The sequence below is a fragment of the Daphnia pulex genome, chromosome 3 (genome assembly GCF_021134715.1).
Source record: "Daphnia pulex isolate KAP4 chromosome 3, ASM2113471v1".
Taxonomy (NCBI): domain Eukaryota; kingdom Metazoa; phylum Arthropoda; class Branchiopoda; order Diplostraca; family Daphniidae; genus Daphnia; species Daphnia pulex.
In genome coordinates, this window is record NC_060019.1 from 9561654 (window position 1) to 9577041 (window position 15388).

At 43.7% G+C, this 15388-nt stretch overlaps 1 protein-coding gene across 11 annotated transcripts in view; it reads right to left on the minus strand.

Annotated features, from left to right (window-relative positions):
- Positions 1 to 13673, minus strand: part of LOC124190238 — a 31929-nt gene extending 18256 nt beyond the window's left edge. For 6 of the 11 annotated variants that reach the window (XM_046582830.1, XM_046582826.1, XM_046582824.1 and 3 more), the window contains exons 1-7: positions 13335 to 13673; positions 6091 to 6220; positions 3962 to 4232; positions 2527 to 2758; positions 2284 to 2432; positions 523 to 1757; positions 185 to 416 (exon numbers count right to left, since the gene is read on the minus strand). In XM_046582830.1, the coding sequence (XP_046438786.1) occupies positions 185 to 416; positions 523 to 1757; positions 2284 to 2432; positions 2527 to 2758; positions 3962 to 4232; positions 6091 to 6117 (2146 nt within the window). In that variant the 5' untranslated portion in view covers positions 6118 to 6220; positions 13335 to 13673. Of the gene's footprint in view, positions 1 to 184; positions 417 to 522; positions 1758 to 2283; positions 2433 to 2526; positions 2759 to 2819; positions 3079 to 3143; positions 3412 to 3438; positions 3928 to 3961; positions 4233 to 6090; positions 6221 to 6425; positions 6564 to 13334 lie in introns of those variants that run through there. The other 5 variants (XM_046582825.1, XM_046582829.1, XM_046582832.1 and 2 more) reach the window with 5 other exon arrangements.
- Between the last annotated feature and the right edge of the window lie 1715 nt (positions 13674 to 15388).

Here is a 15388-nt window from a genome sequence, read left to right on the forward strand (position 1 = left end):
TAAAAAACGCCAGCCTTTGTAAGTGCCCGACAAAACAAACACACAAAAAAACGGAAAAGAAATCAATCGAAAAAGAATATGCAGCGTGCGGGAATTATAACTGGCCCAAGCGGATAGAAAATAAAGCGAAACAGATCCATCACCCCCCGACGGAGTAGTGCAGATGAAGTGAAGAATAACTTACTTGGCTGCTGATGCAGTTGCTGCTGCTGCTGCTGCTGCTGCGGATGGAGAAGGGGAGAGTCGATCCGCATCCGCGGAGACGGAGCGTCTCTATCGGCGAGGGTCGGCGTACTCCGTTCGCTGCTGCGGGCGCCACTTCCCCCACTCACGACACTGTTGCCGCTTTTCCTAGTTAACGGCGACTGCAACATCCTCTGCTTCCATTCCAGCAACCGTTTCATCGATTCTTCTCTCTGAAAAAAAGAATTAATAAATTTAGAAAGTCATAACCGGAAGTGACGAAGAGTTTTTCATTGTCAAAAATTATGTGGAAAACTGGATGAATAGAAATGATAATACCTGCTCGATTCGTTTGTTATCCATTTCGAGCGGATGATCGGCCAGCGATGAATTGAGCAAATCCGGCTGTTGTTTGGCCATTTTGGGCAGCCGGGCGCTGGCGGAGCGGTGAAAGAGTTGCGGTTGTTGCTGTTGTGGTTGCTGCTGACCCTCGTTGCCTGTACGATAAAGAGCTAAAGATTCTTCGGCCATCAGATTCTCCTGCGAAGCTGATAGTATCGTCTTGCCCGGTGGGCGGTGATGAGCACCGGATAGATGCGGCTGTCCAGCCGCCTGGACATAGGACCAGAGGGCGCTCTCTTTCACGTCTCGAGATATTTCTGCCGGATCACGCACTACTCGACGTTGATGTTGTTGTTGTTGTAGCTGTTGCTGTTGCTGTTGAGGTGTTGATGGTTGTTCCGATTCCTTTGGCGCCAGCTGAACATTGTCGGCCGGTTGCTGTTCGCGCGGATAGTTGCGCATGACCGACTGTCTGACCTGCTGGGCATATTTTTGTTCGGAAGACCAATAGTCACTGGGTTGTTGTTGTAGTGGCGGAGTGCCCGGTATGGTCGGATACTGAAGAAAGTCTACACTGTGAGGCCTGGGAGGCACCCGACGGGCCACTTCGCTCCTGTGGGCCACTACAAACGCCTTGGAGGAGGAAGCGGTGGCGGGTGACGATCCCGCCGGAAGCATTTGAGGCGAATTGGTCGAACTGGCCGTGCTGCTATTGTTGTAAACATCTTCGTACTCGGTTTTGAATCGGCCGTAGGCGTCCGGCGTTCGTCGTTCGGCCGGCAGCTGGTGGGGACTGTTGCGATGCCTCATCATCGTCTGTTGTTGAGATTGTTGTTGTTGTTGCTGCTGCAACAGCGTCGTCACTTCTGCCGAGACGGGCCTTGTCATCTGCTGTTGTTGTTGTTGATGAGGCCATCCTCGACCGCCGTTCTGAAACTGGCCGCGCTGCATCTGGCGAACAGCCACTTGCTGGTGTTGTCCGTACATGGCACTAGATGGCGCCGGCGTACGGTTGTTGCCTTGCAATTCAAACGGCAACGCTCCTCCTCCTCCTTCGGCAGATTGGATTGTTGTTTTACCTGCCGCCGCCGCCGTCGAAGGTGTCGACGATGCCACCACAACTGGTCGTTCCGGTGACCGATCCGGCGAACTCGAACAATACGAATCTCGGCTCGTGTTCAACGCCCGTCGCGGTTTCGGTGGAGCGTTGGCGTACAACGGCTGCCTTTGACCTGTCAAACCCCGTAATTGGGTAAGAGCAACGAGATAACAAAAAGGAAAAAAGAAAAAAAATTATGAAATGTAAATTTGGTCACAGCTGACAGGCCCACACAAAGTCATACGGTAATTCATTTAGTGACGGCGATAAAAAGAAAACAACACGGACTTCAAGATACGGAATGAAACGCAATAAGACGAAACCGTTACATGCTCCAAGTATTTCTTTCCAAAGAAAAAAAGAAAAACTGAACTAACATAAATAGAGGAGCGCAGAGTTTAATTCCTTCGACACTTAAACTCGACTAGAGCGAGGAGAACTCGAAAGGAGAGGAATTAAGAGAGAAGGAACGAAAAAAAGTCATCAGACAGTGGTGGCATTGTCCGGATAATTGTCACGATTCGGTAAACATTTCCCGCTACCTTACAATTCGTGAACTAGTATTTATATAAATGTTTTTCCCTTTTTTTTTTTAGAAAATACAGTCGGATGGTTCTAAAAACACACGCTACAATGGCATCAAGAAAATAGAGACGCACCTGTCGGCTGATCGGGTGCCGTCGAGTCGAACGACGCATCAACCCCTTGCGCCTTGTTCTCTGCGACGACGGCCTTGGAGGAACGACGACTTCCGTTGAGAGCGGCGGATCCACTGGACACGTCCAATTGACTCTTGTTCAACTCGGATCTGTCAAAAGAGAAAAAAAAGGGGGAGGTGAAATTGGACAGTTTTTGAGATGGATGGGGTTGATAAGAGAAACCATTAGAAACATCAAACTCACGTGATGGACAGGCTCTTGGAATCTTGTAGGATGGCGGCCAAGCTGAGAGCGTTCATCCACTGGATCATAGACGGACGAGAATCGGCGGCCAAATAGAAGCTGCGAGTGTTGCGGTGCTCGGCTTTGAAGGCGTATTTGCGGTAAACCAATCGGTCCCGATCTCCCGCCAAACACGGACGGATCGTGTAGCCGGGAAGTAGCAACGAACCCAAGACTTTCTCCTCTTCAGGACCTGGAAAAACCGCATTGAAAAAAAATAAAATAAAATAAAATAAGAAGGAAGGAATCAGCACATTTTTCTTCTTCGCAAAGTCGTGACGAAGTCTCGGAGACTACGAGTCACGTCCGGAACCTTGGACCAGCAGCACAATCACTTTCGTGTTTTGTATTTTATCTTTTTTTCTTTTTCTTCTATTTCTTTTCAATTTCCTTCGACACAAACAAATCCAATGCGCTCGAAACGCTTCGGGCCATGAAATGAAAACACATCACCTGGAAAAAATCATCATCAAACATCAACCAATCGATTCCTCCCATCACCCCACTTCATCCTCTTCCCCACTCTTCTAGAGACACTCAAATAAATAAAAAAAATAAGAAGAAGAGAGGCGCCTTACCTACAATACACTCACAAAATGGAGGGAACCGTGTATAATCTAACGAGGCCACCACGACAGGGCTGATAACGAAGCCTTTTAAAAATTGACCCAAGCCCTAGCCCGCACTACTACTTCTGCCGGAACGGAACGCTAAGACTGCGATAACGCAATGGATTTTTTTCTTCCCCCTTCTTTCTTGTTGTTGTTGTTTGGGTACCATCAAAATGTCGTGAGTCGTGAGCCAAACTTTCCTTCCCTACTAGTACCACCTTAGATTTATAAGACAACGAGGGTATGTAGACTAGACACTCACAATCGTCGGAATTCCTTGATGATGACACACACACACACACAGGGCGAGTTTTATTGCCGTATTAGTTGTTTTTTCTTCGTCGAGCAGACAACTTTTGTCGTTGACAACAACAACAACAACAACAAGAGAAAAAAAAGCAACGGACGCCGTTCTCGCTCCGTGCGCACCGGATGAATCACAGACATCAACTGTCTGCCGTTTTTTGAATTGTTCAACCTTTTCTCTTCGCTCTCTGTTTCTTTCTTTCTTTCTTTCTTCTTCTTCTCTTTCTGTGTGTGTGTGTCGTCGCGTATTAAAGGAATCTCACGGCAGGTGGAGTGCCTCCCTCGACATTTGCTCCGCGTTGGGCAACTTCCGTTTGTCGCATTTTTTCGTTTCGTAACGCTTTTCAATTTCAAAATTTGGTTTTTATAACAGCCCGAAATGAAAGTGAAGGTGTTTTTCGATTCTCACTCGGCAAGTTTGAAACCTTAACGAGTTGTTGTTGTTATTGTTGTTGTTATGGTTTTGAGAGGTTCCTTACCGTCGTAGTAGAAGAGGCAGTACTGGGAGAGGGCGAACCATCGCTTCTTCCACAACATAAGGCCATCGCTGCCTTGTTTAAAGAGCCAACCGCTGATGACGACGGGAGCCTTGGGATCGCGATGCCGGATCACCGGCGCCCGCAGACTCAGCTGCTGGTGATGACTCGACGACGACGAGCTCGCAGCCGAGCTGCTCTGCGGGCTGTTCTCGTTGTTGTGGCTGTTGCTTCGGCGACGATGTTGTTGTTGTTGACCTCCCGACGATGATCCCTACAAACATGCAATCACGACCGAACCGAAAAATAATTATTTTTTTGGGTTTTTTTTTCCATCCAGCAAGGGAAAAAAGAACAAGAAGAAAAAATCATCAACAACTTTTTCAAGGTCGGGTTCCCATGTACGCACGCAAAGAAAAGACGGGAAACATAACTTGGTGGGGGGGTTAACTATATACAACTCTGGCACATATAGCATTTGCCGAGGTCTACATATCCATTATTGCAATAGTACGCAAGACACAGTACAAAGGAAAAATAGAACCTTTTTATTATATTTTTCTTTTTGCTAGTTCTTTCCTTTTGGTGTAGTGCGCGGTTTTGTCGATGATTGCCTCTCTCTCGATCATCGCTAACAATGGGAAAAGGTGGGGACCCACAATGTCCTGGATCTAGTACTCTTCTGCCATCTCTTTTGTTTCAATTTTTGACTTGTCAAATCGAGGATGATGATGATGTGCAATTGGGAAAGAATCATCAAGCCAGAGGGCACGGAAAAAAGGACGAAATCATCATTGAAAAGAAGAAAACGGGAAGTATTCCAGGTGAAACTATTTAGCGTGTCGCATAATTCCAACCTGAGCGTGACGAGCTTTCCAATGATGGAAAAACAAAAAAAACAAAACACGAAATGTATAAATTTTCTTTCAAACATTTTTCCTTTATCGCTTTAATTTTGGTTATTTTTTTTTCTTTTTTGTCGTCGTCGTTCTCTTCAATTAAACACAAAGAAAAAGAAGAAATAACAACCGGAACTATAACATCGCTATTCCTATTATTATCCACTCAAAAAATTTTACTAAGTTGCTTTTTTCTTTTCCGTTGCTTTGCGTTTTCACGATAGTAATTCTTTTTACTATTTCCGGGAATTCTTTTTATTTATTTATGTATATTAAGAAACAAAAAATGTAAGTGCATTTGTATCGGCGACCGGTAGATGGCATGAGCGAATCCAACTCTTTTTTAAAAATTTATGAAATTCAAAATAAATTCAATTTTTAGAATGAAAAATAAAAAAAAAATTCTTTTTTTATTTATTTTAAAGAAATCGAATCTATGTAAAACTGACCAAACCTGAAACTGCGGATCATTTTTTTTTTTTTTAAGAAAGTACTCAAAGTAGGAATTTCTCGGACACTGGACACCCACCCTGATGTTCTTGTTTTATTATTCGAGTGGTCCAGTTGCACACACCACTTTTGGTTTCTGTTTGAACCCCAGACGTCGGTCTCTGTGTAACTGTGTTTTGTTATGCACCCGAGTCGAGACAACCTCATTTTTCAAAATTGGAGAGGGCCAACCCCCCACCACCAGCACCATCACCACTCGAGTAACAAACACACGATGAACTCCGGGGTCGTTCCAGTTAGTTACACACACAGCGACCCACAAAAGGGGGAATAGAAAAAGAAAAAAGAAAAGAGGAGGATCGATCTCGTTCTCTTCTAAGATGGTCACGGCTTACCTCCGACCGTCTCATGTGCGTTTCTCCGATTCAGACTCTGTGTTTCCGTCCCGGCGAACTTTGAACAACTTTGAACAAGGTTTGACCCTCCCAGAGGGGGGAGCAGGAAACAGTTACAACAACAACCACCACCACCACCCCCTTCTCTCTCTGCCGAACCGAAGAGTCGACTTAAGTCGAAAGAAGTACATGTAGGAGCAAAACTATGAACGTGCGGGAAACAAAAGAAAAGACGAGGACGATACATAATAATAATAATAATAATAATAATAGCCATCCCGGGTTTTCTCTCTCCCATCTACACCCACCATATACACAAGACCAAGGTCTTGCCTTTTTCCTTTTTACATCATAAAAGAAAGAAGAAAGAAGGGTGTTACTACTGTACCTTTTTGCTGCCCTCGGGACTGGCCATGGAACACGCTGCACGGTCTGACGGACCAGGAGGAGGAGAGATGACTCCCCCCGCTCCCGCGTTGCTTCTTCTCCGTCAAATATCTTCTTCTTCTTCTTCAATTCTGGAAATAAAAAATTTAAAAACAAAATTATTTTATGGTTTCGCATTTAGTTCATTTTATTTTTATTTATTTTTTAACTCCCGTACGTGTCAACATGAAAATTCGGCTAAAAAGTGCAATTAAAAATCAATTCGACCGCGACCGCGGGAAAAATTCCCGCTCGATCGAAACAACCAACAACCTCCGTCCTTCCCATATTACGTACGCGATGGAGCTTAGAGAGAAGGAGAGAGATGATGGGGAACCAACCGGATCGGGATTACATTTGGAAATAGTAACGATGTGTGGAGACGATGCCGACCGACCAGGAAGCCCAAAGTCCCCACCCGCAACTGGAAAGAAAAAACTATTGGCATCCGTTTCGACTCGTTTTTTTCTCTTCTGCATCCTCCTCCTCCACCTCGGTAAGGAGAATATTTTATTTTTATTTTTGAATTTTTTGAAAATTTCAGATAATGATGGGAGACGTGGCGCGAAGGACGTTGCCAAATGACGCGACTGGTCGTTTTCGTCCCTGCTGTTGGCCAGGGTCTTCGATCTTCCACATAGATAAAACTTTTTCTCTCCAACTGCAATATACCAAGTCTCTCTTCTTATTTTTATTTCTATTTTTTTTTTACTTTTCTTTTTAATATTTATCGTCGTCCCACACGGCAGGGTGAGGTATGCGCTTACTCGGGAGGTTTATTTCCGGAATTATGCGGATCCAATTTCGTCGTTTCACAGCCGGACGTCGAGGCGAAGAAGAAGAATCCCGTCAAGTGAGTGAGTGACTAATTAAAGATGATGACAGTCCTGGATTAGACACGGGACCGGCCCAAAATCGACGTGTCCACATTATTCAAATTTCCAAGTTGGCTGGTGCCACCTTATTTCGCGTGCTCATGCGCTGATATTTCAATTTTGAATCGAGACATCGAGAAAAAAAATACAAAATAAGGCAAACCCTTGAAATTCCACTGCGTTCGTTAGTGAATGTCAACGACCATCAATCTAATATTTTCTCTTTTTTCCCCCCTTTCTTTTGCCCCATGTATTTCAATCCTTCATAACACACGGCACAGCAACCGAGCGCAAGAAGAAGCCCTACACACACAATCTCCTGTAAAGGACATTGTTTCTGGCTGAAACTGAAACTTTTGTGTGGCCTCCACAGAGAGCCAATGAAGAAGAATTTCAGTCAACCCTCACCACCACCATTTTCTTGCCGAATGGTTCGGAAAGTAAAAGAAAAGTAAAAAAAAGGGACAGAGTCTATATCGCCGTATCAAGTATTTCATGGCTCAAAATCTCTTCGTCAGCGGTTAACAGTGCGCTCCTCAATGTCCTCCTCCTTAACTTTCTTTTGTCAGGATCGCTCGAGTGCGTGTAGCAGCCCCGCTCCTTTTGGCCATATTTGATGAGATTAGCATGTGATGCGGGTCTCGAGTTTTACAAGTGGGGAGGAGGAGGAGAGAAGAAGTAGAAAAGAAACGGAAGCTTGGGATTCCTTTTCTTGGTCGCGTTCCAGCCGCGAAAGTAACAGACTCGCCATTGGCTTGTCTCTCTCTCTCTCTCTCTCTCTCAATCCTCTGTATGTGTGTGTATGTTGTTGTCCTTTTGTCAGCATTCTTTTCCTTCCTTTTCCTATTCAATCTGGAAAGAAATGCAGAACAAGGGCGGAAAAAGGGGCTAGACGACGTGAAAATGACCCGATTTTCTTGTTTGCCTCCAAGAGAATTTGGCTCGTCTGCTGGAAGGAGGGTTGGAGCAATCGAAGGATTGGACAAGTTTCTCCATTTTTCAAGCGTGTCTGATGACTGGGAGAAGAGCCGATTCGAATTACTACACTGCAATCCCCCCTGCCTTCGCATTCGGGAATGTCTGGTCTGATACACTTTAATTTCTCTTTCCCTTCTAATCCCACAAACTTCTTCTCAGTTTCCTTTTTTTATTTTCCTGGTGTTGTTGTTGTTGTTTTGCTTTTTTATGATGGATGGCTTCTTCCTCTTTCCTTCTCAAAGTTGGCAAGGACCTCGGAAAGTCGCTGCCATAGTGTGTCACAGACAGTGAGGAATTCCTGGTCACGGACTGTCACAGTCGATTTTTCCGTGGGGCCATCAGAGCCGGCTGCATCCGCCCATCCATGTAAGGCCAACTATCCTATCCTCTCAGTCCCTAATCCATTCGATATACATTCCTCCACTTCCATCATCCGTCCCGTCCTGACCCTCTAATGTATTCCGACTCGTTCGCTTTTCATCTTCCGCTGACTTCTCCTGCGCTGCAGTTGTTTGTTTATGCGACTCGCAGTCGTGACGACATCCGCGTCCAGTTCCAGCAACAACAACAACAACATACCTTTCGCCATCGCGGCCATCTACAGTCGCACATCATCGGAAAACCGAGGAGACATTCGCCGCCTTTTCGTTGGCCGGAGCGGCGGAAGTTATTTTCGGCTCGGTTCGCATCCGCACAGAAGGGAAACAACAACAACAACAAAACAAAAAAGCGCCGCACCAACAAAACCAAGTGAACGCCAAGCGAAACAAATACACAAGGCACACAGATCCCATCGCAATCTCATTCGTCATGAAGCGGAGCGCCGAGAGAATGACCAACGGAAGGACACGACAGTCGGACCAAGAGAATTGGCAAAGGAGGAGCAGCGTCGGTGTGGGTATCACAGGAAAAAATAAACAACTCGTCAGTCTTCTCTCCTCCTACTCGGCGGTTTCTCTTGTTATTTGAATTTAAACCGACAGCGGGAGCGCGTTTTCGTTGTGTTGTTATTTTTGTTGGTAGACTACTGTACTGGAAACCTTGGCCAGGGCGTCGTGAAACATAAAAGGGGGAAGAAAAAAAGAACCTGACGAGGTCAATGTAATTTAACCGCGAAGAAAGAATGTTTTTTTTAAGTTTGTTGTTTTATTTTTATTTCATTTTTCCGAAAAAAAAAATGCTCTTTGATTCATAAAAGAGAAGCCGGGCGGGCTCGCTAGCCGACCAGGACCCCCGGTCGTATATAAAAAAAAATATGCCCAGGCCAAAATTTTGGAAGAAGAAAAAAAGAGAGAACATGCCAGCGTGACACATCCAAAAAAGGGACTCGGTACCGATAAAGAGATTCGATTGGATGAGAGAGAAAAGGGAGGTATCGCCATCCATACATTTTTATTTGTTTGTTTGAACGAATTATGATGCGGTTGTTGTGTGGAAAGGGGAAAAAGAGAGAGAAAAAAAAATCGCCAGGTGGGCCGGTGCCGATCAAAACAAAAGTTTAAAAAAAATGAAAAAAAGAAAATGAAAGAAAAAAAAACAACAAACAAAGTGTGCGGCGGTCGTGTACATGGCGGCTGTCTTGTGGTTGCCTGACAGCAAGTTATGCCTGCCACTTTTATTAGTGTGTGTGTATATTAGTTGCAATAGAGAAGAGACGTTTAGGAGTTGTGAAGGGCATCCCTACTAGAAGAAAAAGGGAGAAAGAAAAAAAGACCCTGACCCGAAACCGATCCATCCAAATCCATCAAAACCGAGTTGGCATTTCTTTTAACATCATTAGGAACTGCTCGTCTAATAACACAAACAGACAGACACAAGGAAAAAGAGAAAAAAAATGGGGGACACTCACAAAATAAAACGTGAGAATGCACCGGGTCAACAGCGTGACTTGTGTCACGGACTTGCGGGCATCTATCGCAACTCCCAGTGAATCGTGAGATCACGTTCCTTATTTTGTTGTTGTTGTTGCTGTTGTTAGGGGGAGGATGGAAGAGAGATCTTTTTCTCGTTTTCAATTCCAACGTGTACTTATCGGATTGATTAGAATGCGGAATACTGAGGCAAGTGATTGATGTTTCTCGACGAGAAAATGTCTTCACTTGAACTGATGACACGCGTCACAATCGGGAGCCAGACTGAGCTGTCGTCGTGACGTTGTTGTACAACAATTTCCGGGCCGAAATTGGGACGTAGGAAAAGGAAAACGATTGGGAAAACTCGTTCTGGGTTAAGTTCATTTTCTCTATTTAATCAGCTTGAATCCCATTTTACTTTTTATTGGCGATGCGCGTCATTAAAGGAGAAAATAAAAGGGTCAATAAAAAAATGAGAGGATCAACAGGGAAGAAAATTAATAATAAGTTCGACCTCGGAACGGACTTTCCTTTTGGATGTCCCACACTTGGAGAGGACCTTCAATTATCCAATAGGGAATTCTCAATTTTCGTTTTAAGGATGGTCAGGTATAAAAATGTCTCGCAAGTCACCGGTGGTAGAAGAAATGGCGGAAATTGGCGCACCATTTTCTTCACCATGTCCTTCTTCGACACTGGCCAACCCCAAACATAGTCGGTTTTTGGTTGAAGAGAAAATATATATGGAACACGACAATAAAGTGAATGTTCCCTCCTCGCCAGCTCAAGAAGAAGAAAAAACACCTTCTTTTGTTTGGGGAGGAAAGAAAAGAATTGAGCTGGCCCTTGAGGGAAGAATCAAGAAAGATGGCCAGGTCGCTGGCCTTTTCCCACATCACAAGACCCAAAAGAAGAAGAAGAAGAAAATACCTGGTGTGTGTGTGTGTATTTGGGGGCTCCTAACCACCACAGGTGCGTCCACCATTTTCCCCTCTCTTAACACACACACACACATGACTGCAGGCTATTCAAACATGAATTCCCTTTTTTCTTCTTCTTCTTCTTCTCCTCCATCATCTCACACACACGCAGGAAGAAAAAAAAGGTGTGCAGTGAGAAAACCTAGTGGCGCCATCTTTGCTCCGACTGTAATCTCTTCCAGCGTCAACTTTTCTTTCTGCTAATTGCACCAGAGAGTTGCCTCAACAAGACGAAGAATTTCAAGGTGGGGGGAAACGCGCAGACGAAGGAGAAGAAGATAAAACTGAAATGACACGTTGTCTCGTTCATCATCTCGTGTGCGCTTCGACGACGTCAGCGGTCGTGTAAAATCTCTCTCTGCCTTCTTAGCATAATTCAATCGATTTTCTTCGTCTTTTACAAGTTCGATTTAAAAAAATAAAATAATAGGAGGATAGAAAGAGAGACGCACTGGCGGGGGGTACGTGAAGTCGGGAGATGGAACGGATAAACAAAATAACAACAACTCGAACCCTCAACAACAACAACAAAAAAAAGCCCCAAAAAAGATGGTAAAACACGGTAAAAGGTAAAACTTAATTCTATTGGTTAGCGCAGCGCCGAAGAGCTTTAAAAAATAAAAAGGAAAATTCGTTTCTCCCCGAGAGACTTTTAAGAAGAATCTATTGAACGACCGAGACGCCCTAGGTTCCGTTCCGTTGTTGTGTGTGTGTGTGTTGCTTGGCTTTGAATACAAAAGAAATAAAACATGGCCATAAATCTGGACTTTGGGGGTCACTTCCGCTCTCTCTCTCTCTCTTCTAACCCTCGTTTCTCCTTTAACAAGAAAATATCTTCTACTAACTCCTTTTGTTGTGTGTTGAAGGCAAATAACACGGCCGGACTTTCGACTGGCCTTTCTCGACTCCGGGTCGCCTCGTAAAAAAAAGAAACGTGAAAAAAAAAGATGATAATTAGAATTACTAAACAAAAGGAGAAATTAAGAATTTTTCCAATGGCAAATGGGCAAAGACCCGAGTCCGGCTAAAAAGCTAAAAAGAAAGAAACAAATCTCCTTTTAAAGAGAGAGAGAGAGAGATATTCATTTTGGTTTCGACCGCACGGTTGTTTTTTGTATAACATCGGTACAACCGGCCAACAGACGATAACGCAGTAAGAAAAATAAGGGAAGAAGGACGGCGGAGAATGATGGATTACGAGATCAAGGAGAGGTTTTACCTTTACCAAATTCAACACTGTCAGTCGCCTCTTTTGAGGAAAAGGAAAAGAAATCCCAGGGTTACACATCCGACAATGTTCCAAGACACACACAGCTTCGATTTTTTCACGATTATGGACGTTGCGCTGTACCAGTAGATGGGAGAAAAAGAATGCATTTAAATATATCCGTGAGCTATTAGTGGGCGTTAAAAGGTTTACGCAGATGGAAAACTCGTTTGTTTCCCCCTGAAAAATAATCCCAGACACAATTTCGAGATGGGGGAAAAAAAGCGGCACGAACAAAGTCATTTCTTCGTTTTTTAAAAAATATATTTCCAGCAGAGTCGTCGAGAAAGAGTGAGTGAGTTCCTCGTGATTGCCGGTGCTATTTTATACGTGAAGGTAGTTGTTTGGGATGGATAAATTTCGAGATGCGACCCTGGTGGTCCTTTTTTTTCTCTCTTCCATTCGACCAGACAGCAAATGGTCGAAGAAGAAGATTCAGCCCTCAGGTTAATTGGGAGGGATTCATCCGAGGTGCCGAGATTGCGACTACATTTTCAAAAGAGTCTAATAATAACTTGATTCAAAAAAGCCGTTGAGACACCGGCACAGAACGACAGCTGTTATCCCCCAAAAAAAGCCTAAAATGAGGCCTAGAGAAAATGCTAGAAAAATATGACATGAGACGATCATCCACAGGTGTGTGTGTGACTAGAAAAATAAAAGTATAAGCCAGGAACCACTCAGGGTTGTTCCCACACAGTTGCTGTCGTCTCTATGGATGTGGACTTTTGCTCATTCCGTAGGTGTTCACAATACACAAACTTGTTTCTGAGGTCGCATAATAATTGGCCGAGCTGTTTGTTTTCGTGTGTGTGTGTGTGTGTAATATTTCTGACGTTTTTCAAGGGAACTTTTTGTGATTTGACTAAACTACCTGCTTCACAGGGTGGGAAAATAACTCCTCTCTTGCCTGATTAAGTCTTTTTTGGGGGGGAGAAAGGAATTCATCATCTTTTTCAAGTTTTCCGCCATTCGTCTGAAAAATGTTTCATGATGGCGGCACACCCAAACGATAAACGTGTTACATGAGACCCAGATGAAATTCATCACATTCTCGAAACTACAAAAAAAAATTCCGGCGTTTTTGAAAAAAAGAAACATGGCGGTCTAAAAAAGCCCTCAAGGATCTCCAGCATTTTCTTTTTCCCTCCACCTTTTTCTCTCCACAAGTTTTTTACTTTTTTCGGAGCTAATAATTTTGATGATCCCCCACATCTCAATTTGATAAATTAAAAACAAAAAAAGTTTCCTACCTGTTTGGAGTGAAGAACATGATAATAATCCAGGGTCACGCCATCCCGGTCACAATTGGCTGATGCAGCAACAACACACATGTGGTCGGAATTTCTCCTTTAACACGAGGCAAATGAAATTAACCGGCCTTTCTTTTTTCCAAATGATTTATCACAAAAACGACCATCACTTTTGGCCAAAACTCATGGTCGATTCTTTTTCTTGACGTTGAGAATCCGTTGGGTTATCCACACACACACACAAGTTCAAGCGTTGGCTTTTAACAAAAATAAAAATGAAAAAGCTTTTCTGTGGACGAAGCGATCCCCTCGAGAGTGCAATAGCAACTGACCAATGCTGCCTTTCCCCCCCTCCTTGTTGTCTTACACAGCTGCAGGCTATTCGATAGAAAAAAATTTTGAATTTTTTTCTTGTCCTCGAGGGCTGTATCGCCAAGCATCTAGCGGTCATATTTTGAACTTGTTCATTCGATTCGAGCATTTCCACCATTAATTCTCATTACCTAACACTTCCATCCAGGCTCATTTGTAGGCTCAACCAGTATATTATTATTCCTTTGCAATTAGATCAATGACTATTGCCTGGGCTAACCTAATTAGTTTAAATGAAAACGACTTGTGTCGGAATGAAAGCGATCAGATTATGTAAGACCCCGAAAACTTGTGAAAAATGAAGAGAAAACAAGCAAGTTATCTTTTATGAATTCAGAGAAACAGGGCGCTTCTAGAGTTTCCCTCCGGCACTAAACGAATCCCCATCGCAAACGGAAATCAATACCAACGATTACCGATAATAAATAAAAAGAGAAGAAAAAAAAACGGGCGACACGGAAAACGTGAATCCCGAGCTCGCCATTTTAATTGGCTCAAGGGTCTGAAAGAGATAAGATGGGCATCGGACGTTGCAGAGTTTCACGAGTGAAAATCGATCGCTTCTCTCCGCTTATAAACGAGATTACATTATAAAAAGGTAGCAGTCAGTAAGTGGGGGGGGGGGAGAAAAGTGAGCCGAGTTTAAATGCCGTATACCCTACGTGTACAAGTACTGCATGCACGTCTTGAACAAAAGGAGGAAAAAGGCTAAGAATAAATTACGCTGCCGACCCATTTGATATTGCAGCGCTGGATGCGCACACAAGAGTGTCTAAAGCTCAACAGCATTTGTGACTGACAGCGCGGGCAAATCGCATTTGAGGCTTCGTTATAATACGGCAATGCGGGACTTTGACTCGAAAATCTCCTTCATCTTTTTCTCTGCGGTCGAATTTTCGACCGCGTGAATAATAGGAAGAAAAGAAAAGAAAAGCACAGCCCACGTTATTGCATCGCCAGACGGCGCCAGAGAAGAAAAAAGAGAAATTCTCTTTCAATATTATAAAAACAATATAACTACAAAGTAGCGAAAATAACATAGGAACATCTTTCTATATACCAGTCTCTGTGTAGAATATTTCGAGATAAGCTCGTCCGACACGCACGAATTTTTTTTTTTTTCGCTTCACGCTGAACCAGAGCGCGTGAATCAATCACGTCTGTCTATACAGCAACGATTTTCTCTCCGTTGGCCCTTAGTAACGGCCTGCTTGCGATGCAGACTCTCCTGATGCCGCCCGACGATGAAGAAGAAAAACAAAATAATAAAAAATCCTCCGCGGGATGATGAATAAGCTCAATTTTTAAGAAAAAACTGCCAGCTCAGCGTCTGCTGCTGCTGTGTATATATCTTGTGTGTCTACCATGTATTTGCATAGAGGGCAAATGCAAATCATAGCTGAAACATGAAATTCCGATTTTCTTCTTTGTTTTTGATTGAAATGGCAAAACTTTGATTTGATGGCCGTTAGACGTGACTTTTCGCCAGTTGAATCGAACAGGTATGCGCATACGCTGTGGCTTTGAGTTACACGTAGATGTGAGAGTCTAGAGCGATCAATTCTTTTGATGTACATGTGCAGCACTTCTCAATTGATAACAAGGTTATAAAGGAAAGGCGAGAGATTATTTCCCCTCCGGTCTACCGTATCAACTTTCATCAATCAAAACTCCTTTTTCAT